The sequence below is a fragment of the Glycine soja genome, chromosome 20 (genome assembly GCF_004193775.1).
Source record: "Glycine soja cultivar W05 chromosome 20, ASM419377v2, whole genome shotgun sequence".
Lineage (NCBI taxonomy): Eukaryota > Viridiplantae > Streptophyta > Magnoliopsida > Fabales > Fabaceae > Glycine > Glycine soja.
The window spans coordinates 20,156,802-20,181,315 of NC_041021.1; the positions used below are offsets into that span (position 1 = coordinate 20,156,802).

The 24,514-nt window shown below is 36.5% G+C and overlaps 1 protein-coding gene across 6 annotated transcripts; it reads left to right on the forward strand.

Annotated features, from left to right (window-relative positions):
- Positions 1 to 178: 178 nt before the first annotated feature.
- Positions 179 to 21,873, forward strand: LOC114402467 (50S ribosomal protein L13-like). Of its 6 annotated transcripts, none has more exons than XM_028365042.1 (8): positions 179 to 339; positions 1,907 to 1,990; positions 2,878 to 3,239; positions 4,288 to 4,382; positions 4,561 to 4,632; positions 10,462 to 10,628; positions 10,847 to 10,958; positions 20,800 to 21,873. In XM_028365042.1, exons 4-8 carry the CDS (start codon positions 4,347 to 4,349, stop codon positions 21,061 to 21,063), a joined length of 651 nt encoding a protein of 216 aa, XP_028220843.1. In that variant the 5' UTR covers positions 179 to 339; positions 1,907 to 1,990; positions 2,878 to 3,239; positions 4,288 to 4,346; the 3' UTR covers positions 21,064 to 21,873. The 6 variants fall into 6 exon arrangements, with proteins under 6 accessions (XP_028220843.1, XP_028220842.1, XP_028220847.1 ...); XM_028365044.1 differs by lacking the exon at positions 179 to 339 and adding an exon at positions 1,402 to 1,611; XM_028365041.1 differs by lacking the exon at positions 2,878 to 3,239.
- Positions 21,874 to 24,514: the final 2,641 nt, after the last annotated feature.

Sequence of the window (24,514 nt, forward strand, 5' to 3'; positions counted from 1 at the left end):
GGATTAACTTGATCCCCAGGAGATTTTCGCGGATCAAGTTGATCCACGAGTCTTTTACGAATCAACTTGATCCGTACAACGAAACATTAGAGAAACATTTCTGGCATTTTTAAGTGATGCTGGGTGCACCAGCAATAACGTTGGGTGCACCTAGCAACACCCGGTAGTGAACTAGTTCTCCAAAAAGAAAACTAACTCCCCTCGCTCGGTGCTGAAACCCTACCCCTCGCTTATTGGGTGACTCCCTCACGACGCTCACCTCCCCGCTTGCTCTATTTCGTTTTCATTGCTTCTGGATACACTTCAACCCGTCAGCTTCTTGGAAAAGCACAAGTCTTTGTAAGCTTCTATGCCCTCAAGTCGATTTCATTATAATGCATATGAATGATTTTGATTCTCATCCTTTCATTTTCCACAACCCCTACCTAATATGCTTTCATTAGTATTTTTTTTTTCTTCTATGCGCTCCACAGAGACGGCTGGAGCAATATTATTGATGCATTGCACACTAATGTAATTTCCTCACTCATTCGTCAATTTACGAAAGTGAAGTGTGAATGTTATTTGGAATTATATTATGCACACATATATGCAATAACCCAAAAGATAATCAAAACCGCTAAAAGATTTTGTTATCCACCGGGGCTATATCTTGTCTATTCCTTGTGAAGACCCAATTAGTATGTTTGTGCGAGTGTGAGAAGGAGAGAAGGTTCTGGAAGGAAGTATGAAACCCTGCTTTATCATCGTAATGGATTTTTAAGCTGTGGCGGAATTGGAAGGTGGAAGTGAAGCACGCAGAACTGAAGAGAACAGAGGAATGGAATAAAAGAAAGAAAAGAAAAGAGATTATGGCTATAAGAGTAGTGTATTTATTGGAAACTAGAGCGTCCTGTTTAGTCTCTTAATTCGAAATATTTCAGCATGCGATACTGAACATCCATTATGAGCCCTCCAATAATTGTTTCAAGTTTGATTTTTATAGCTGCAGTTAGGGGTGACCATAGTTCAGTTTAGTTCAGTTTTTTTTTTAATTGAACTGAACTTTAAAAATAGTTCTTATATCATAACCGAACTAAACTTTTAATTGGAGAAAAACAGTTCAGTTATTAATAACAGTTTAGTTAACAGTTTTTATTTAGAAAACTGAACTAAACTGTTTGATAAGTTCAATGCCTTTGCAGAAGAGGAAGAATGTGAGAAATGACATTGTAATAATATATATACCAGATTGAGTTGCTTGACAGCTCTTTCCGCATAACCCCCCCTTGCTATCAGAAATGTTCCACATAAGTTTGGTTGCAGACAGTTTTGATGTTCCCATGTGTGTGATATTCTTTTTATGGGATTGTTAGATTTGTGGATTTCATTAGAATCTCATTTACTCTTTTACTTTGATTGTTTTTCAGTTAAGGTTATTATATAAAGGATAATTCCTAGAACAATCCCCATGTTCTTCAGAGTCATGGTGCTCATTTTTTTTTAATTTAACTAATTTGACATATCACAGTTTCTCAGTGTGTCTATGTCAAGATTCTGTTATTGGCAGTAGTGAAGAAAACTGGATGCACCAAGCCCTGTTGATTGTTATAAAAAAATTTATATACTCTGGTACTTAACCATACTTATTTTTCTGTTGTTTATAAACTGTTACATGTTTGATAAATTAGTGTATATCAGTTCCATCTAGTAGAGGGAAGAAGATAATGAAATTTTATTAAATAAAAAAAAGTGAGAATGATGGAGACTTGTGGATTCTGGACAACACTATTTTTTAGGAATATCATTAGGAATTATTAATTATTTGGTAGTTTGATTGCCCCAACTGTTTATTGGTCTTTCTATTTATTCAAATATAACACTTCATTTTGTTTTCTCATTTCTGTTCTGTACTTAAATTTTCCAGTGAGTTTGGTTTGTTGCTGTTTCGGTGAGTTGTTTAGATTCATTGCGTGAAACCCCAACTTGGTCTCTGCTGCTGCCAAATCAGGTTCATTGTGTTGCTTGTTAATGTTTAAGCACTTGTTTGTGTATAATATATTTATTTTCTGATTCACTGGTTGAGAAATCAAATCAAGATATATATTAGATATGATTAATTAGATTTATGTGTGCCATGCTCGTTTCATGCTTATTTTCCTTCACTATTTTGTTTAATATAGTTCCTAACATTCCTTGTAGAATTGTTATTCAATCTAATATGTGAAAACATGGTAAATAATACCATAGTATTCTTAACCAATGATATTTTGAGAACTCTTAAATAAGATTTGATATTTTGGTTATTGACTAGATACTTTAGCAGTTAGTTTTGCTCTTGGTATTTTGAAGGCATGCTCCCCTTGCTTACCCTAAGTGCAAAGCAAATTAATTGCTGCCATAGTGCCATCACGTAGAACACCTCTATACATCAAACCATGCCCTCCAATAATTCCATTACTACCAATCACATTTGCTTCGCTGAATCCATCAGTGACAATTTCTAACTCCCTATATGTGAACACTTGTACTCCACGAAATTTAGGTGCTGGGGTCCTGTTCAAATTTCCCTCATGAAGACACCCACTCTTCACATCTACAATTTAATGTATTGAAGCATTTATGTATTAGCTTCTATGAATATTAATTAAAACCTCAGTCTTTACTCCTCAAGGACTAGCAACAAATTTGAATTACTATTAAGGACAATTAATGAATTAATAACATAGTAGGGACAAATTCATGCGATCATCTAGTGCCTGGAAAAATTAAACAGTTGCAATTCCTAGCTACAAATTAGTAACTCGTCTAAATTTGCACTCAGTAATGGTATCTCTATCTGCTTCACTTATTAAGAAACTGTTTGCAATTTATTGATAACATGTGATGTGTCACTAGTTAGTTACCTGGGCCAGAATTCAACGTTGTTGAAGTGATGAGCCTGCTGCTTGTGTCATGAAGCTCTCTGCTGTCTTCTTCACAATTTCCATTCTTGCTGGAAGATTTTTGGTGACAGATCAAGAATAAGATCTCAAAAATGATAAATAGGACCGTGACTAGATAAGGTGACGAATGCGATGATTATGAGAACTGTCTGTCGGAAATCAGCGTTTTTCTTGTAGTGATAACCCAACTGTCCACCAAATTTTCCTACTTTTGTTCCCTACGAAGTTGTGACAATGTTGCCAAAAGTGTCGCTTGCACTCTCTGGGTAATGCCAATTCATGTCCAATCCAAGAGTAGCATTTCTTCCAAATCAGGTATGAAACTTTACATTAAAAAGTAAGATGGTTTGCTGATTCCTCCTTTTCTTGGCAGAATGTACATCTGTCAACACCATACAAGCCACCAATATTTGTCTTGAGGAGTTTTGCTTAGTTTGTATCCTATCCAAAGATAATCTCCAAGCAAAAGCCTGCACTTTAGATGGTTCAGGAATCTTCCACAGTCATTTAAAGAAAGCTGCATCTTCATTAGTTTCTGATAGTCCAACATAGCATACACATCCATAACCGAATACACGTCTTACCCCCTTTCTATATCCTCCTATCTCTGAAATCTCTTTTTGGATTTGTCGTGTTTTTCTTTATTTCTGCATAGTAACCAAATAGATAAAATAATGTTTAGCTTCAATCAATAACTAGAATGAGCAAAAGATCGTTTTTGTTATGTTCAAGTGCAAGAACTTGGGATGTGGAGAGGGATAGGTGGCTTAGTGGATGATGAATGGATCTAGTGTCAAGGAGAGTTCCCTGTGGCTTTGACAATTCATGTATGTTCTGATAGTCAATATTTTTTTTTTTTGCTCAGCAAAGATAATATTGTATATATATAATTTGGAGTACCTGGGGTACTAGATTACAGCCTTAAAGCACAATACAAAAGGTTCCACGATCAGACATATATATTCTGAGAGAGAACCTTTCTATGGGTGCATATGAAAATTACATTTAGTAACCCACAATATGTTTTCTTCTCTTTTATAAATAAAAATAGTCCTCTCATTTGGCATGTCTCCTCTCTATCTCTGTCTATGTGTGTGTGTGGGTGTATATAGTGTTCTAAGTGATGCATTGGTATTTGGTAGTCTGGTAGAACCAGTGACCAGTACCTTGACTAAGTCTATGATTGAATTGAATTGCATTGTCTTTAAGTATTCCTGAATGATACTTGCATTGGCTTCTGAATTCTCACACTAAAACTGCAACTCCTCTTTTGATTCGACACTTACTTGCTATCTATCTCCCTTTCTCATACTACTTTCTATCCCTTTTCAATCTCACTATTTTATACTGTTGGTGAATCCAGAGGTGAAAGCTTTATTTTTTGAATTGGGAGGAAGATTGACCAAATAAGCAGAGGCAAAAATGAAGATGGTAACTGCTTTCAATGGCAACATGAAGGTAATTAAATTTTCAAGAGCCTGTGTAGTTAGGTACGTATCGGTTATATGGATATGCATAGGATTTGTGAAAAGGGAACCCCCTCCCCCAATGGTTAGATAAGCTGAGTAATATATTCTATATGCTAAAACTACATTTTTTGAATTCAATTTTCATAGTTTTTTCACTGTCTTCTCAGAAAGCTGCTGCTGGACTTAGACGCATTAATCTTGATGGTCTTCGATGGAGGGTTTTTGATGCAAAGGGCCAGGTGAGTCTCAGCTTTTTTCTCGATCCTTCTCTTGAAAGCTAACATAGAGTGACTATGTGCCAATGATATGATGTTTCTGCTGTCAAGTTAAAGCAGTTTTCCTGGAGTGTCGGATTAAAAAAAGTATTGTTGAACTCAAAACACACAACATTGTTTCATTTTGGTTATGTTTGGACTGATGGATTGGAAATGGATGGAATGGAACCAAATTGAATAGAATCACATCAATTGCCATTGTTTGGCGTGTTTAAAATAGGAGATACTTCTATTTTTCTATCCCCTGTACAAGATGCAATTGGGTGGAACTAAAGTTATTATGCATTCTCCTTAATTATCATTCTGTTCACTTCTATATGGGAGAACATTTTTTATATTCCTCCATAGATTATTCAATTGTGTGGTAATTTTATTCTAATTCATTCCACACCACTCTATCCCATTCTACCCATCATTAGATATGCAAACATTGCCTTTCTGATTCCTGTTGGAAATAAGGCTTTTTATGTTTAGGAAAAGTGTTTAGGAATATTGGAGACTTTGAATAGAAACTTGATAGGAAGGAGAATTCTTTATGGAGGAGAGAACTTTGTATTTTTGCTTGATACAAATGTGTAGGATTACATCTCTATTTATACTACTCTAAGGAGAACTCTAGACACACTAATTCTAGAGAGTTCTCAACTCTAGAGATCCAAAGAGTATTCTAGAGAATATTAAAACCATAAGAAATATCTAGACACTCCAAACACTACAAGAATTCTCTAGAAACATGACCCATAATTACTTAAGCCCAAAATAACTAAGTCCAAGGAACCAAATAATTAATTTAGGCCCAAATCAAGTTTATATTTCAACATCCCCCCTTAAACTTGATTTGTGACTCCAAGCATACTCCTTAGCTTCACGAAAGTTTCCAACTTGAGTGGCTTTGTGAAAATGTCGGCAGCTTGATCTTGAGACATCACATACTTCAACTTTACCTCCTTCTTCTCAATGCATTCTCTTATGAAGTGGTAACGGGTGTCGATGTGCTTACTTCTTTCATGAAAGACTGGATTCTTTGCCAAAGCGAGTGCTGATTTATTGTCAACACATATTTCCATAGGTTCTTCTTGTGGCATTTTTAACTCTTTCAACAAGTTCCTTAGCCAAATTGCATGACAAACACATGATGTGGCAGCGACATACTTGGCTTCACAAGTTGATAGTGTGACTATTGGTTGCTTCTTTGACATCCAAGTGAAAGCAGTATCTCCCATAAAGAACACAAAACCAGTAGTGCTCTTTCTATCATCCAAGTCTCCACTCCAATCGCTATCACTATAGCCAACAATGTTATAATTGTCAGAAGAGTAATAGTGCAAGCCAAAGTTTGTTGTACCTTTGATGTATCGAAGGATTCTCTTTGCCGCCTTGAAGTGAGTTGTGGTTGGAGCTTCCATGTAGCGACTTACTACTCCTACAACATAGAGAATATCCGGCCTTGTACATGTCAAGTAACGTAAACTTCCAATCAAACTTTTGTAAAGAGTTGGATCCACATTCTCTCCTTTTTCATGCTTGCTCAACTTGCTGCCACATTCCATCGGGGTGCCAACTGGATTGGCGTCATCCATCTTGAACTTCTTAAGGACTTCTTTGGCATAGCCTTCTTGGGTGATGAAAATTCCTTTGTCTTCTTGTTTTACTTCGATGCCGAGATAATATGTCATGAGCCCCATATCCGTCATCTCAAATTCATTTGACATATCTTTCTTGAACTCTTCGAACATGCTTGGATTGTTCCCTGTAAAGATCAAGTCATCTACATACAAACACACAATCAAAATATTTCCACTTTGCGCTTTGATATAGAGTGCATGCTCATATGGACACTTGATGAAGTTCTTGTCTTGAAAGTACTTGTCGATTCGAACATTCCAAGCTCTCGGTGCTTGCTTGAGACCGTACAACGCCTTCTTCAACTTCAAGACTTTTTCTTCTTGCCCTTTTACTTCATAGCCCAGTGGTTGCTCAATATAGACTTCTTCTTCGAGAAAACCATTCAAGAAGGCTGACTTCACATCCATTTGATAGATCTTCCATTTATTTTGGGCTGCCAAAGAAATGATCAGTCTAATAGTTTCAAGACGAGCAACAGGAGCAAATATCTCATCATAGTCAATTCCTTGTCTTTGACTATTGCCTTTAGCCACCAATCTTGCTTTGTATCTCTCCACTTCTCCTTTAGCATTCTTCTTTGCCTTGTACACCCATCTTACTCCAATTGCTTTGTGTCCTCGTGGAAGTGTAGTAAGTTCCCACGTATCATTCTTCGTGATTGACTTGATTTCTTCGTCCATGGCGTCTTTCCACTTTATGTTTTCCGCCGCTTCTTGATAGCTTAGAGGCTCACAATCACCAAAAAGACAAAAGAGGTTAATGTCGTTTAGGTTTTTGGTTACCTCATAAATCTCTTCAATGCTCCTTAGTCGCGGTGTCCTTTCACTTGAACTTGTTTCATCCAGCCTTGGTGTCGGTGAGGCAGGTGGTGTAATATGTTCCTCTATGATTGGTTGTTCAATTTCATCATCTTCTTCAAAATAAGGAAGAAAATCATACTTATCTTCTTGAACACTCCAATCCCAACAATCTTCTTCGTCGAACTCCACGTCGCGACTTATGACGATCTTTCTACTATTTGGATTATAGAGCTTGTACCCCTTGGATCTTGAGTCGTAACCCACAAACACGTACTTCTCACTTTTATCATCAAGCTTTGTCCTCTCTTCGTCTGGAACATGGGTATAGACAATGCTTCCAAACACTTTGAGGTGAGAGATCCCGGGCTTCCTTCCACTCCATGCTTCTTGTGGTGTCTTCTCATGCACGCTTCTTGTTGGAGAACGATTTGTTAGGTAAACTGCACATGCCACTGCTTCAGCCTAAAACTCCTTCGGCATCTTCTTGCTCTTGAGCATGCTTCGCACCATGTTAAGTATGGTCCGGTTCTTTCTCTCTGCTACTCCATTTTGTTGTGGCGATCTTGGCACTGTCAGTGGGCGACGGATTCCATGGTCTTCACAATATTTGTTGAACTTATTTGAAGTGAACTCTCCTCCTCGATCAGATCTCATGGCCTTGATGGAAAGACCACTTTCTTTCTCCACGAGGGCTTTGAACTTCTTAAAGTTTTCAAACACTTCTGATTTCTCCTTCAAGAAATAAACCCAGGTTTTTCTGGAATAATCATCAATAAAGAGGAGAAAGTACTTATTCTTACCAAATGAATTGGGTTTGATTGGTCCACAGACATCGGTGTGTATGAGCTCTAGCGGCTTTGTTGCTCTTGTTGTTGATTCCTTTGGAAAACTTTTACGAAATTGCTTCCCAATTAGACATCCTTCGCAAAGTTGGTCTGGGTGGTTGATGCTAGGCAAGCCTCTCACCATCTCCTTCTTCGCTAAACGTTCTAAACCGTCGAAGTTGAGGTGCCCGAACCGTAGATGCCATAGCCACGAAGAGTCGGTATAGCAAGCCTTGAGACACTTTGCCACATCATTTTGAATGTTCAAGAGGAACATTCTATTCTTTGACATAGGCACCTTAGCAATCAAGTTATGTCTACAATCTCTTAAGAAAATACTATGTTCTTTCAAATGGACGTCATAGCCTTTCTCTAATAATTGTCCCAAGCTCAAAATATTATTCTTCATGTTAGGCACATAGTAGACATTGGATATGAATTGATGACTCCCATTCTTCAAACGTATGAGAATTTTACCTTTGCCTTTGACTGGTATCTTTGAGCCGTCTCCAAATGAGACATCGCCAGTTGCCGCTTCATTGATCTCCACGAACATGCTTTGATCGCCGCACATGTGGTTGCTTGCGCCGGTGTCGAGGTACCACTTGTTTCTTTTCTCTTCAAATTTGTTTTGGCACGCGAGTAGCAAAGTTTCTTCTTCTCCGCCTTTTTCTTCTACAAAGTTATCTTTCTCTTCAACCTTCTTCGAGAATCTACACTCGGATGCGTAGTGACCAATCTTGTTGCAATTGAAGCACTTGATTTGTGATTTGTCATACCTCGACCATGAATTTCCTCTTCCACGACCTCTTGTTACTTGTGGATTCCAACTTCTTTCTCCATTGTTGAATTTGTTGGAGTGGTTGTTGTAACCACCTCTTCCTTCTCCTCCATGTCCTCGTCCACGTCCACGATCTTGGCCGCGACCTCGTCCTCTTTGGCTCTTGTAATTTGCATAGTTTGCTTCCTTTACGTTGAGTTGTAGTAGTTGCTCCGTAGCCTCCTTTTGTTTAATTTTTCTCTTTTGTTTTGCTTCGTATGCTTGTAAGGAACCCATGAGTTGCTCAATAGTCATGGTCTTTAAATCCTTGTTTTCTTCAATGTTGGTAACAATGAAGTCAAAATTTGGATTTAAAGTTCGAAGTATTTTTTCCATGACCTTCACCTCATCAACATCTTCACCATTTCTTTTAAGTTGATTGACTATGGCCAATACTCGAGAAAAATAATCAGAAATTGACTCGGACTCCTCCATAAACAAACGCTCAAAGTCACCTCTAAGAGTTTGAAGACGAATCTTTTTTACCTGCTCAACTCCTTTGTTGCAAGTTTGAAGCTTATCCCATGCTTCTTTGGCCGTCGTTGCGTTGGATATCTTCTCAAATGTATCTTCATCCACCGATTGATAAATGAGAAAGAGAGCTTTCTTGTCTCTCTTTCTTGACTCCTTCAACGTCTCCTTTACACCTTGGCTTAGCGAGGCTTCATCTTGCTCCTCGAAGCCATTGTCTACGATATCCCACACATCTTGAGCTCCTAGTAGCGCCTTCATCTTGATACTCCAATTATCATAGTTGTTCTTTGTGAGCATCGGCATTTGGAAAGGAAAAACTCCATTCGCCATCTTTTGAGGATCTTGAAGCTCTGATACCACTTTGTTGGAAATAAGGCTTTTTATGTTTAGGAAAAGTGTTTAGGAATATTGGAGACTTTGAATAGAAACTTGATAGGAAGGAGAATTCTTTATGGAGGAGAGAACTTTGTATTTTTGCTTGATACAAATGTGTAGGATTACATCTCTATTTATACTACTCTAAGGAGAACTCTAGACACACTAATTCTAGAGAGTTCTCAACTCTAGAGATCCAAAGAGTATTCTAGAGAATATTAAAACCATAAGAAATATCTAGACACTCCAAACACTACAAGAATTCTCTAGAAACATGACCCATAATTACTTAAGCCCAAAATAACTAAGTCCAAGGAACCAAATAATTAATTTAGGCCCAAATCAAGTTTATATTTCAACAATTCCTTGTGCATTTTTTTAGCATATAACAAAAGAATAAAATGTGAGAGTGGTTGATGAAATTCTATGCGAACATTCAGCTTATTGGCTTGCATATCATGTAAGACTGGGATTGAAAGTCAAATCCTGCGAAGAATTATCAACAGAATAAGACAATTCAATTTCATGGAGGTTGTTTCATTTGGTATCATCCAGAATGAATATTGATCTTTTGCAATATCTAGTTATAAAACCAGCTCCGAAGGGATCATATAATTTGTCTAAATTATCACTAGTAGTTACTTATCCAGAAGATATAGCCATGACTCTGTATTAATGAAGCCTTTTGAAACAAGCTATTCCATGAATAAGTTACAACTTATAATCAAATGCCAATTGAGATCGTACTGAAGGCTAGCCAAGCTTCTAACATCTTGCACACTTTTGATTGGCATTTAGAGTGTGATCGATTACTGAGAAATTTGCTTATTTGTCTTGAGACCATTTTGCTAATACAAATGTTCCTTTTATATAGGTTTTTTGGAGGTTAGCATCTCAAATAGCTACTGTAGTTCAAGGAAAGGATAAGCCAACTTACACACCTAATCGTGATGATGGAGATATGTGCATTGTTCTTAATGCAAAAGATATTTGTGTGACTGGGAGAAAACTTACAGACAAGGTCTACTACTGGCATACAGGGCAAGTGCTTTGCCTTTGTACTATTTGTTAGAAGTGATGAAATATTATTTGATAGTTTTGGGCTTCTTATAAATCAAATGGTTTTTTTTTTTCTGGTTAAGGTGCCTATCTTCTATGTTCTTCCAACAGTATTTTCACTGCCGTTTTTTATTTGGTTTCATATGCTCTTTAATTTTCAGTATTATCCAGTCTATTTGACATTAGGTCATGGTATGTAGGTATATTGGCCATCTCAAGCAAAGGACTCTAAAGGATCAAATGGCCAAAGACCCTACTGAAGTCATTCGCAAAGCTGTTCTGCGTATGCTGCCTAGAAACAAACTACGTGATGTAAGTGCTACCTAGACCTTTATTTTTTTGGGGGGGATTTTGAGCTGAATATGGAATTTTGACATCATTGCTAGTTGTTTAGAATGAGAGTTTTGTTTTCATGTTTGGTTTGGATATTTCAAGGTAGAGTACCATTTGAGACTAAAAAAAAAACTCGTTTGAACAATATACAATGGCATTCTAAGGATGGTAGTTGGTAGGTTAAGATTCCAGAATTGTTTCCTCTTTTGGGAATCAAATCTTACAGAAGTGACTAAAGGGTAGCTTTTGTGGTGGACAAAATCTTGAGGTTTAACTATGGTTTTCCATAAAGATACCTACAAGTAAGATTATACATTTGTTTACCAAGTGTATCCCATGATTTTTAAAAAATGTCTCTACTTTTATACTTCCAAAATAATTGCAATTATAAAACCCAAACAAATTCAAAACTTCAAAAATTTATTCTTTCAGCATCAGTCTTTTACAATATCTAATCCACAGTCTCATTATCATTGAAGCCAAAGTGTTGCTGGAAAGGTTAGTTAAGAGAAAGGTTGATGGGCAGGTAAAGGTTATTATAGACAAAAAGGTTGTTGATCGAGGTTGGGGTATGCCACAAGCCTAGTGTAGATGGCTACCAATGGAAAGGAATTGAACCCATGACCTTTTTCTGTTGTCTTTTCATGTTGATCGATCTACTAGTCGTGCCAAGTGCCAAACCTTGTTGGCTACTTCATGAATTGTTCGTTTTATTTATCATTTAATCCAGCTGTATTGCTTCAGTACTTTACTAGCACTCGGGTTCTGAAAAAGAGAATGGGATTGGGGAATACTGTTATCAGTGTATATAAAAATTATCAGAACATTATCCTAAATGTCCAAAGATGAAGTATCATTGACCCTTTGGTAAAGGATGTTTTTCTTAATAGCTTGTGGTTTTCAATTATCTTTATTTTCATTTGATTAGAGCTTTTTCTGATTTTTTTTTGTTCCTTAAAATATCGAATAACTGATATTGTAAGTTGCTTTTACTTGCATTATTGTTAATGGATATAGGACAGGGACCGAAAATTAAGGATCTTTCCTGGCAGTGAGCACCCTTTTGTTGATCGCCCACTTGAACCTTATGTGATGCCTCCTAGAAGTGGACGGGAAATGAGGCCGCGAGCAAGGCGTGCCATGATTCGAGCACAGAAGAAGGCAGAGCAGCAACAACAGAAGGCTGATGGAATGAAGAAGGGCAAAAATGGAGAAGCACGGGAAGAAAGTGCATGAAGATGCAATTTTGCTCAAGATGATACTGACCATTGGTTATCATTGAAATGGAAAGCCATGTCTCTGTTAGCAATCCTACAATGCCCTATTGAATTGTGTTTGAAATTTTTTTATTTTAAAGTCTTTTAGTAAGAGCATAGCTTAAGAGCATGGTTGATTCACATTAGCCGTTTCTTGCTTCCTTTTTCAGTGATAATTCTCCTAAGTTAAAGCTTAGAAGTTTAGACTAACTAGCATTTTGGTCGTCAGCTACTTCCTGCACTGTCAAACAGTGCCACAGTGCATTCAAGTTGCCAAAATTGCTTTTTGTGTTGTCTCTTCCGTTGTTAGTGGTTAATGATTTTCCTTGATAATATCTCGTTGCATCTCAATTTTATTATTTTGAATCTTTGGTTATTCCTTGATTTAGATTTGGCTTAAACATGTTTTAAACATGCTTTTAGTGGTTCAAATTTATGCACTTCTAATTTTGGTCCTCTAATTAGAAATATGCTATTCTAATCTCTCAAATTTGTGAAATATTATTTTTAATCTCCCAAAATGAATTTGAAGGACTTAAACGAACATATTTTTAAGGGGTATATTGGATTAGGATTTTAAGAGACTATTTTGACATAAAAAAATCCGGTGGATTTTAAAAGATTTTGTAAAAATATAATAACTTTTAAGATTTTTTTAATAGATTTTTATGGTTGGGATTTGGTAGTTCGGATTTATAAAATTTGAATTCATAAGATTTAAAAGAATATTATGGATTTAAATGATTTGAAAGAACCCTTTGAATTTTTAGAAAACCTTCAAAATAATTGATAAATATCCTTGATATTTTTTCATCTAATACTAAATAAAATTTATGTTATATAAAACCTTAAGCTTGTTACATAATGAAACAATTTTTTGTAGTAAATTTACAAATACAATAATCTCATTTTCTTTCGATCATCAATAATATTAATTGTATAAAATAAAATTAAATAATGTTTGTCAATAACATAGATATTTGTAGTAATTATAATAACAATCATATCAAACAAAAAAACATGTCCAACAATTGTTGCAAATCTTTTTTATATATTTATTTTCTTATATATGAGTTAACTTTTGTTACATTAAATTTATATATATATATATATATATATATATATAAAGTTCCAGGATATGGTTGAAAGTATATAAAAAATTATGAATGTCTATTATTTTAACAAAGATACAAGGGATTATATAAGACAAAAAAAAACATGTCAATTGAGAGGAAAAGAATGAAATAAAGAAAGTCCCAAAATCTCAAGGGTTTGACTGAGAATGTTTGAGGTGTATTTTCTACTAAAAAAATTCATTGAATCCATTAAAATCCACACTTAAAAAGAAGAGTGTTGCTAGGTGCACACAACAAAATTTATAAATGGCAAAAATGTCTTTGCCTTCTTTTTTTCATTATAAAAGCCTTCTTTTTTCTCGGAAATGCACACAGCTCCATTTTTGTTCGCTGTTTTTCTATGTTTTTTGTGGTTTTCGTGCGACATTGTCTCCGGTTCGTTGTGAACGGTTAGGTGTGGTGAAGGTACCGGTGTTGAGCGTTGCGATGGTCGGCGGCAGCAAACGAGGTACGCAGAAGGTGGTGGCTCTGTCGGGAACGTACGGATCAAGTTGATCCGTAATTTTCTTACGGATCAAGCTGCTGAAGACACTTACGGATCAACTTGATCCATAAAAAAATTACGGATCAACTTGATCCGTAAGCATGTTATGGATCAACTTGATCTGTAAGATCCGTAACATGTTTACGGATCAAGTTGATCCGTAACATGCTTACGGATCAACTTCATTCGTAACCTAATGTCTACACTTACGGATCATCTATTTACGCTTGCAAATCATCCTAACTACGGCAACAACAAACGAAAAGCCATGGTTAGGGAGCTTACCTCGACGGTGGACGGTGACGAAGCTCCCTCAACAGTGGACGGCGGCGTTACTCTTCGCGGAAGCCTCCTCAATGCACCTCGCAACCTCTTCACGACAACCTCCTATTCACGGCAACAATGGTGGCAAGCTCCTCAATGAAGAAGAAGAAGAACCTCTTCCTGCAACCTCCTTTTAACGGCAACAATGGTGGCAAGCTCCTCAATGAAGAAGAAGAAGAACCTCTTCCTGCAACCTCCTTTTAACGGCAACAACAAATGGAAACGTCGGTGACGTGAGCAACAACAATACGAAAATGGCTAAGGTGAGGAAGAAGAGAAGAAAACGCAGGAAGAAGAAGCGAAAACGCACGCGGGGTGGGAGAGAGAGAGTCTCACATTATTTTTTTAAAAAAAATAAGTCAGGGGTATTACGACCTTTTCACTACAGGTGCTGGGTGCACCTAGCAACACTCTAAAAAGAATCAATCAAATTTGAATAATTTTGAATACCAGAAGACTTCTTTTAAGTTGTAAAAAATCTGAATAAAATACCGATGAATTTTATTGAATTAGTTAAAAAATTCTAATAATTTTGATTGAATACTACAAAACTTATCTCGATTAAATACCTTAAAAAAAATTTACTAAAAAAATATTTTAAAATCTTTTGAAATCCTAATTGAATACACCCCGTTTAGTCTTTAAAATGAACTTGAGAAACTAAAAATATTTCATGAATTTGAAGGACTAAAGAGAAAATTTTAAGGTTAAATTATAATTTTAATCCCGTATAACTTCAAATCTACAATTTTAGTCCCCTATTTTTAAACGAAGACAAATTAGTTTTCTTATTCTTTAAAATAAATAGCCACTGAGACACTTATTTTATTTAGTTATCTATATTAACATTATTTTTTATGTACAATTAGTCAAGATTTATTAATTTTTGAAATTATTAAAATTTATAAATTAAAATATATTTAATATATAAATCTTTTCAATTTTACATAAACAATTAGAGTAAAAATAATTTGTATATTAAAATCAATTTACAAAAAAAATTATGTAATGATTTACATATTAATTTATGAAATTTAATTATAAATTGGTAAAATAAAAATATGTAAACTATTCAAAATAAAAAAATATAAAATTATAAAAGAAAATTAAAAAAATTATATATTAAATATTTTGTAAGTTATAAATTTTGATAATTTTTAAAAAAATTAATAACTCTTGACTACTGATACATAGAAAATAATATTAATATATTTAACTAAACAAAAGAATCATGTTAGTGATTTATTTTCTTGCCTATGAATAAAGGGTCATTAGTTCAATTCCTATTAAAACAACATTTTTTTTTATTTTTTAACTTTATTTAATCTTTTTTCACACAATGACTATGGATGATCAACTCATTTGAAATACGTTAAGATAATTATTTCAAAAATAAAAAAATTATTATATATGGTGGATTGTGATTGAATGACTATGATAAATGAATAGTTTTCTCATGTAAGGACTGAAACAAAAAATATTGTTGGATATAGAAACGAAGTCTATAATTTAACAAATTATAATTTGTCAAATGTTTTATACTAATCTACCTTTACTTATTTTACAAGTGAGGTAACATGGAAAACATATAATTCTTTTGAACCATTTATACTAGGAGGGGGTTCAAAAAGTTTGTAAAAACCAGTGTTCCTGTCAAATTATGTTAAGTGAACTTTAAACCGTTTTTTTTTTTGTAATGTAACCATATATAAGCAACTTAATGTAGTTTATATATTGATTAGATATTATTTAACAAAAATTCTAGGTAAAATTGACGTGAGGTTGTCCTTATCTCTGGCAACCACAATACATTATTTAGTTTAAGTTTTTTTTTTCTTAATTTCTAAATTTTTAACTGTAAATTTAGTGCAACCTTAAATAATTTGAAATTTCTCTTTCTATAGTTATTTGGAATTCGTTTACTTAATCGAAATGAGCAACCGTGCTCATGAAGGTTTTATTCTCACCAGTTTTTATTAGGTTCACCTCAAACTTTTTTAAAAAATAACTTTTTGATGGAAGTATCCCATTTTTGCTTCTTGCACCACCAAAAATATTTTAGCAGATAAAAATACCCCTCATTTTGGCACCACTTATTACAGAATGGTTATTTTGAAAGAACATCCTATTATGAGAGTTTCATATTTCAAAATAGGATTTCGGACTACTCAACCCTATTCTAGAATAGTTATTCTAAAATATGATTTTCATATTCTAGAGTAGATCATCCAAAAGTGTATAGGTATTCCCAAATAGGTATTATAGAATAGTTATTTTGGAATATAAAAATCATATTCTGAAATAGCTATTTTATTACCTCCACCCTATTCCATAATATGATTTTTAATTTTGTATATTTTGCAAACGCTATTCTGGAAGTGGATACCTTAACACCCTAAAATCACAAAGATCACACTAGAAAGGGAAAGAGGGGGGGGGGGGGGGGAGGGATTGAATAGTGTGTTAGATATAATATGATTTTTTTCGCATGATGTAGGGTTTTGAAACTCTCGTCCACTTATCGAAGGCATGTTTTAATAAAACAAGATATTAGCATTGATCTTTGTTGTAGCTTTGTTCTCCATTGAGAATGAAGTTTAGCATGGCATGCTCTAGTAGGAGAGAAAAAAGGAGTAAAAGCAAAGCTATTTGGCTTCTGCTTTTTATGTTGTGATAGCGACAATAGACAAAAGTGTTCATCTGATTTCTTATAAGTTGACTTTTTTCTGTATCAAAAAGTTAATCACACAAAAGGAAAGGCATATATGACTTCAAATAAAATAACTTTCCGTTACTTCCTTTTGCATAGATCTTACCGTTGGCAAGACAGACTTTGATGCGTGTGAATTAATAAAACATTTAAACAAAAATTCATAGTCCTATTGAACTCTTACCAAGAGATTCTCGAGATCATAGCATAGATACTTACGAGTAGAGGACACAAGTTTTTATTAGCACATTGGACATTGGTTTAAGAAGGCCAAATTAGGCATAGTCTTCCATTGCAGGTGGATGCTTTCTCATAAGAACTTTGTAGGATACGTGTGAGAACTTTAAAGCCATGTAGTGAGTCATGATCACTCAAAATAGAATATCACAGATAATCAATAATTTATATTTTTTTTAAGCATCACAATCTAAAGTGGGATTGGGTCGTCCAACAACCATATTGTCTTCTAGACTTAACAATCTCCCCTATTTTGATGATGATAAAACATGTAGATTTTGATTGTATAATGCATAATCATGACAAAATATATATGTAAGATGTGTATAAACTCCCCCTAGTCACAACCTTAATGCATGTAAACATATGAGAAAGAATCATTAAACATGCATATACATATGAGTACATAAACATATGAAAAAACCACCTGTATTATTAAGATGCTTTTGGTTACATCAAAATTCTTCCTTAATACTTTTCCCACTTTTTGGCATTAGAAAAAAAGAAGGGGTTCAAAGAAAGAAGGAATGTTTGAAGGACATCACAATCATTCTTGGGATGATGGTAGAGGTGGAGGATGGTTTGGTGTAGGTGGAGAGGCAATTTCATCAAGAGAGGGTGTAGGCTCAAAAGGGATGAGTTGATGTGGAATACCTTGTGGATGTGTTGGAGGGTGAGAACCAGGAGTTTAGTAGTGGATGACAGGGCGTGCAACATCTCCAAGGACATTAAATTGAGCTTGCTTTAGCTGTTATACAAGTGTTTAGGAGAGATTGGTAAATTGATCAATAATGGCGCTTTGAACAGAGAGCTTATACTGTTTATTTTCCTGCCTTTGTCATCCAACCTTTGACGTGTAGATCTTCAATATCTTCAAGTTCTCTTCATAGGATGATCAATTAATGATGGTTGAATGAATAATTCTTTGATCAACTTCAATCTTCAGACTAAATACAATGCAACCTTTTTAGAAGACTCTCTTGAAATATTTTTCTCCAAGACTGAACATATCAATAGTCTCTGATAAAGAAAACACATAAGGGTATTTGTAATTTTGACAGTTAAAATAGATCTAATCGGTTATAAAATCAGGCAATCAATTAATTTGTCAAAATCCCCTTTGTTTTGCATTTCTAGAAACTAGATAATCGATTATCAAATTGGGTGATCGATTAATTTGTTTCTTCTAAGTATCTCTGTTTCTTTTGTGCTTTTTGGGTAATCGATGGTCACATATGGTAATCGATTATAGAATCACACAAATAACTTGTCTTTGTTTCCAGGAGCTAGGTAATCAATTGTCAAATAAGGCAATCGATTATCTTAAGCAATAGATCCTTCCTTCTTCTAAATTTGGCTTGGGCACTTGATTACCAGGTTAAGCAATCGATTAATTCAATGCTTCTAGCCAAATTTCAAGTAGAAGTAAGTTCTTAGGAAAAAAATAACTAGAATACTTTATTCACTTCATATTTGATCAACACTAAGCTTGAAAAAGACTTAGACTATATCACACACATGCCTAGTCTAAAAACATTAAGTATAAATGCCTCATCTATCAAAGCATGTTTGGCATTGCAAAATTATCAAACCAAAAAATAAAACTAAAGGCTCTAAGCTTTGATCTAACACAGAGAACCTAGTGTCTCCCACTCCCGGTTGTACTCATAACTACCTCAGGTCTCCAAGGTGAACAACCTCAGGTCGATGAAACAATGTAGGCAACAAAAGTTGGCAAAATGAATTTGTAACCTCGGAAAAAGGATAGGCTTTGAGGTTTGGGCATGAGAGTCCCAGTCTTGAACCCATCGGTTGCTGCTTCCACGGTGAGAGTGGGTCATCGGAAAAAGGATTGTTACACGTAGGGTTAATTTTAAACTTTTAAAAGGTTCATTTTAACCGATAAAAGTAAAAGAGACCGTTAAGGCATTGGACCTTAAACGGATTCAAGTGATTTTTTATGGATAAAAGCTTGGTTATGTGTTGATTTTAACTTTGGTTTCCCTCATTTACTTTCAAACCCATTAAAAGATGACTTGCGGAGTAAATGATCGGTTGAAACTTTATTTTACAAAGATAAACCGAGATTACGGCACAAACAATCGGTTAAAATTTTATTTTACAATGATAAAGTGAAATTATGGCACAAACGATCGGTTGAAACTTTATTTTACAGTGATAAAGTGAGATTACGACACAAACGATTGGTCAAAACTCGCTTTACACAAAGAAATGAGATCATTGATAGTAGAAGAATGAAGATGAAGATGTGAAAAGCAAGAGAGGACCCCTAAGGGTGCATAGAGCGAATTCAAAACTTCAAAATAAAAACTAAGCGGACGATGAATGAAGAACGGACGAAGAACGATGTAGGAATCGGTCACGGATGCGATTCGGAAGTGCCTTGGCCTCAATTTTTATTCTTCTTCTCCTTAATTTCACTAAATCTTTCAATGTTTGAAAGTCTGAACCCATTCCTTCAGCCCCCTCACGCCTATTTATAGGAAATGAGGGGAGGAGGTTGAACAGCAGCTTGCCCAGGCAAGCTGTTGCTTCAACCTGAAGTAACCTTGCTCGCCAAGGCGAACTGGTTACTTCACCCCTAAGTCTTCTAGGGGCCCAAGCGAGCCAAAGGCTAGCTTGGGCGAGCCAGGGGTCTGAAAAAGCCTCTGAATGACCCTTTTGCCCTCTCTTTTGGGTATTTTCCATATTCTTTTCCGAAACATCGAAAAACCTTTCGGATTGCACGACAACTGGAAAGATCCTCCTGTTCTTTCTTCCTAGGGTAAGATTGGAAATTTCCATCCTAGGTCAAGGACAAAAAGTTGATGTTTGGCTCAAAAGGCTGGCAAATAGCGGGATATGATTTATGTCAAGATATCTGTTTAGCAAATGGCTCAGAAATGAAGGGATGCCTAAATCATTTCCATGAAATGCATATCATGATGATTAGAAATTCATGCAAAATTTAATCACAGCACACACCCATGTGGACACTCAAACATAAGGCTTTGTGGCCATGCAAACACTAAGGCTTATGGTTTGTTTCCCCATTTAAATCAAACCAGTGTTTCAATGATTGCTCTTTTTATCAAGTCATACAAATATCCGAGTCCATTTGGCATTCGAGAAAATCCTTCGTTGCGTTCACCCTCTAGGTGCACATTTCTTTTATCAAAAACTTTTTGTGTTTTGATCCGTGAATTTTTCAAAGAAAACTGGCAATCATTTCCTTTTTTTTTTCAAAAAGCATGTTGGTTTTTAGTTTTTTCTTTTTAGTTTTTTTTCCAGTTCTTTTATAGAAAAAGTTTGTAACCTAGGCAAAGTTGTTACCCGAGATCACACTTATCAAAGGAACAAAAGGCGTGTGAACAAAAAGAAACCATACACAAGACCCTTATTTTTTGCTTAGTTTTCTTGCTTTGGACAAACCATCACAATGCAATAGTATGACAACATGCTAGAAGCGATAGAGTTTCATCACAATGAGATAACAAACTATTAGTCGCCTTATACGACTAACTTTTATATAGAAATTATTCTCCAAAACTTGTATAGTTCCCCCAATTTATGGTTATTTTGGAGTAATCTTGTAAATAAATCTTGTTTTATGGTTAAAGCTATCTCTAGAACATTTCCATTGGATTTAATGATGAAATTTGTGCATTTTCAGGTAAAAAAGAGGCTAAGTTTTGAAGTGCAAAAAGTGGCAGTTGGGGCTAAGCTTAGCAGTTGGGCTAAGCGCACATCCACCGCTAAGCGTCGATTCAGCGTGCTTAGCACGAAGGAGAATTTGACAGAGCATCAGCATCAAGGCCATGCGAGGGTGTCTTCAGCCAGGCTCAGCGCAAGACTGGCGCTAAGCCCAGACCCACTTACTCGATCTAAGCGTGAGGGTGGCACTAAGCGCAACGTTGCGATTTCAGAGCCTATTTAAAGCCTGTTTTGTGCAGAATTAGGGTAGAGACACTTTTTGATATTCTTTGCTCAGACTTGGCACACTATTCTAGACCCGCCTCTCCTTAAGGAATGACCAACCCTTAATTGCCTCAAAACAGCGCTGGTGTTCCTCACTTCGGAACCGATGGTTGTCAAACTCTACGTCCACTTGTGGGGCTGCACTGGAACCTTCTCCAGCGGCATCTTTCCTTGCCCTCTTAGCTGGAAGCTTCTTTGGAGCCATTTTCTGTGAGGACACATTCACAAAGTTAGTTTGCATGAAATACCAATCATCATTTCATTTATCTCAAACACAACAAAAGCCAAACAAACCTGAATGGTGCATATTTCTTTCCACCAAATGCAAGTGTCAACGTGTAATTAGAAAACAATCATACCTTGGTGCACGCATTATTTTATGACATACATTTTATTGAAAAGCATTTTAGCTATCTAGATGCAAGGTGCCTATCATAGTGTAGCCAGTTTGAATATTAGTCTAAAATCTAAACAATCATGCTCCCATATTCATGCAATTTATGCATTTTTGCATCCAAGAAAAAACTTAGATTCCTATGCCTAAGCCATGCTTTTGGCATTTTATTCTAACAACTTAAGTTGTCCACACCTTCCAAATGATAGCCATACATGCACAAATTCATTCCACAATTCAAACTTCACAATATGACATGCAAAGGTCATTGAGGGATTTCATCGAATGGTTGGTAGGCGCATTGTCATACCCTAATTTCGTTTGGGGACTATTGCTTGATGGCATGCAACCTTTGATTGAACGCTTTGAAGTACTTAGCACCCTTTGTTGCATAATATGTGAAGTCCCGAGACGCGCCGGAAATCAAAAGAAAGCATGGTTATGCGATCCGTGAAATTCCGTAATGTGGCGGAAACCAAAAGGAAGTATTGTTACGCAATCCGTGAGTTTCCGTAACTTCTTCGAAAGCTAAAAAAGAGTAACTATATGATTCATAAGGTTCCGTAGCCTTACGGAAAGAAAATAAGTATCGTTATGAAATTCGTAAAGTTTCGTAACGTTACGGAAAAAGAATCACAAAAAAGCAAAGAGGGGGGGTGCATTTAGTAAAAAAGGGTTTGAGTAAAAAAGGGGCCCTATACCCGGGTTCATGGGAATCTAAGGAGTAGAGGTGAATCTATCATCATGCTAGGTCTCCGACTTGCCTGATAATAGTGAAACCCCGTCTAGAGCTTTCTCTCTTTATAATATGTTGTCGCTGACATTCCATACCGCCACAATATTATTATTTTGAGTGATGATACCTCTAGAAAACAGCCGTGTGAGTTATGAATTGTTGGGGGTAGTGATTAGAGACCCCTAGATATTGTCCTATAGGTTCCCAATTAGGGGCATAAAGCAAACACGCTCTGTGCCATTTGTTCTCATGCATTTCTCTGCAAATAGCACTAAATATAGTTTTGCTAGTAATATTTTGTTTCTTTAGTGTAATGCGTAACCTTTTAATACTTATGTTGAGGCGCCATGATGCCAAAAATGTAGCATTAAAAAGGTGGATCTTTGTGGTCTCGTATATGTAAATTACCCTTTTGTTTTGTTTTCTTTCCGTTTCATGCATACGCATTGCATCATTCATATCGGAGTCTTGATCCACCCCTTTTTTAGGTAAATGATGGGGACAAATCAAAACGGAAAAAGATTTTATCAAGTCAAGGTTAAGGGTCTAGATGTCACCAACCTCAAGGAATTGGGACTATTGATGGGACCTCTCCAAAGGCAAGCCTTCCGCAAAGTGTACAGAAAGATTCTAGATTTGACCGCAGCGGAGGTATTTACGGAAGCTGTTGTATCCCTCGCCCAATACTATGACCAGCCGTTGAGATGCTTCACGTTTGGGGACTTCCAAATAGTACCGACTGTTTAAGAGTTTGAGGAGATATTAGGATGCCCTCTTGGGGGAAGAAAACCGTACCTTTTCTCAGGGTTTCTTCCCTCCTTGAGTAAGATTGCAGCTGTGGTCGGAGATTCGACAAAAGAGTTGGATCGCATGAAGCAAACTCGGAACGGCGTAGTGGGCCAGCCGCGGAAATATTTGGAAGGCAAGGCAAGGGATATGGCAAGCCAAGAGAAGTGGGTCCCATTTGCGGATATACTAGCTTTGCTGATTTTTGGGGTTGTCCTCTTTCCGAACGTGGACGGCTTGGTGGACTTAGCCGCGATCGATGCTTTCCTTGCCTATCACCATAGCAAGGAGAGCCCAGTGGTGGCTATCTTGGCAGACTTATTTGATACCTTTGACCGAAGGTGCGAGAAAAACAACGCACGGATTGTCTGTTGCTTGCCCACTCTCTGTGTGTGGTTGGTTTTGCACCTATTCCAACAAGACATAAGACACCTGTGTCCGCTTCAAAGTTATCGCTCGTGCGTCGAAAAAAGTAGAGTTGATTGGGACCAACACTTGGTTGGGATAGGAGGCAATGCGATCAATTGGTTTCCTCGATGGAAGGAAGGAAAGGAGGGAGTTCTTTTCTCGTGTGGGGACTACCCTAATGTTCCGTTGATAGGGACGAGGGGTTGTATCAACTATAATCCCGCACTTGCCATAAGACAGCTAGGATACCCCATGAGGGGAGCGCCAACAGAAGAGAGTCTCTCGCCTTTCCTTGTGAGAGATTTTGGCGCGCAAAGTCTCAAAGTTATACAAAGAGTCCACAAGGCGTGGAGAAGTCCGTTGAGGAAAGACAAAGAGCTTAGGGGCATCCGTAATGGCGTCATCGGTGGTTATCATGGATGGCTAAGAGTTCATACGCGAGGGTTAGATTGGCTCCCCAAGTTGAAAGTTATCAATGAGGAGAACTTCGAAGCTCCAAAGGAAGATGAAGAAGTCCAAGCTCTAAAATTAGAGCTAGGGAAGGCAAGACTCGCCAAAGAAAAGTTCAAGTCAGCCGCTACCAACATCCAGAAAGAGTGCACTGAGTTACGAGAGGAAAACGCGGCCACTGCAAGAGCCCTTGAACAAGAAACCAAAAGGGCCCGCAAGGAGGAACATGGCCGAGATAAATTCCGAGGAGCTTTGTGGGGTAGCAACAATGAGCTCAAGCTCCGGAGAGAGGAAAGAGACCATTCACGGGTGCATGGCATGATCTTAAAAGAAGAGTTAGCTGCTTGCGCAAGATCCAAGAGGAGTTTGGCTCAACACTTGGAAGCCACGGAGCAAAGCATGCTAGCTATCATAGGGCAGTACAAGGAAGAGTTAAACCAGTCTGTGACCCATGAACAAAAGCTAGTTGAGGATTTCGCATAAGTGTACGCCGAAAAGGAAGCAAGAGGGAGGGTGATTGATGCATTGCATCAAGAAGCGACTATGTGGATGGATAGGTTCGCCTTGACCTTGAATGGAAGTCAAGACCTCCCGCAACTACTAGCCAAAGCAAAAGCCATCGCCGAAGTGTGTACA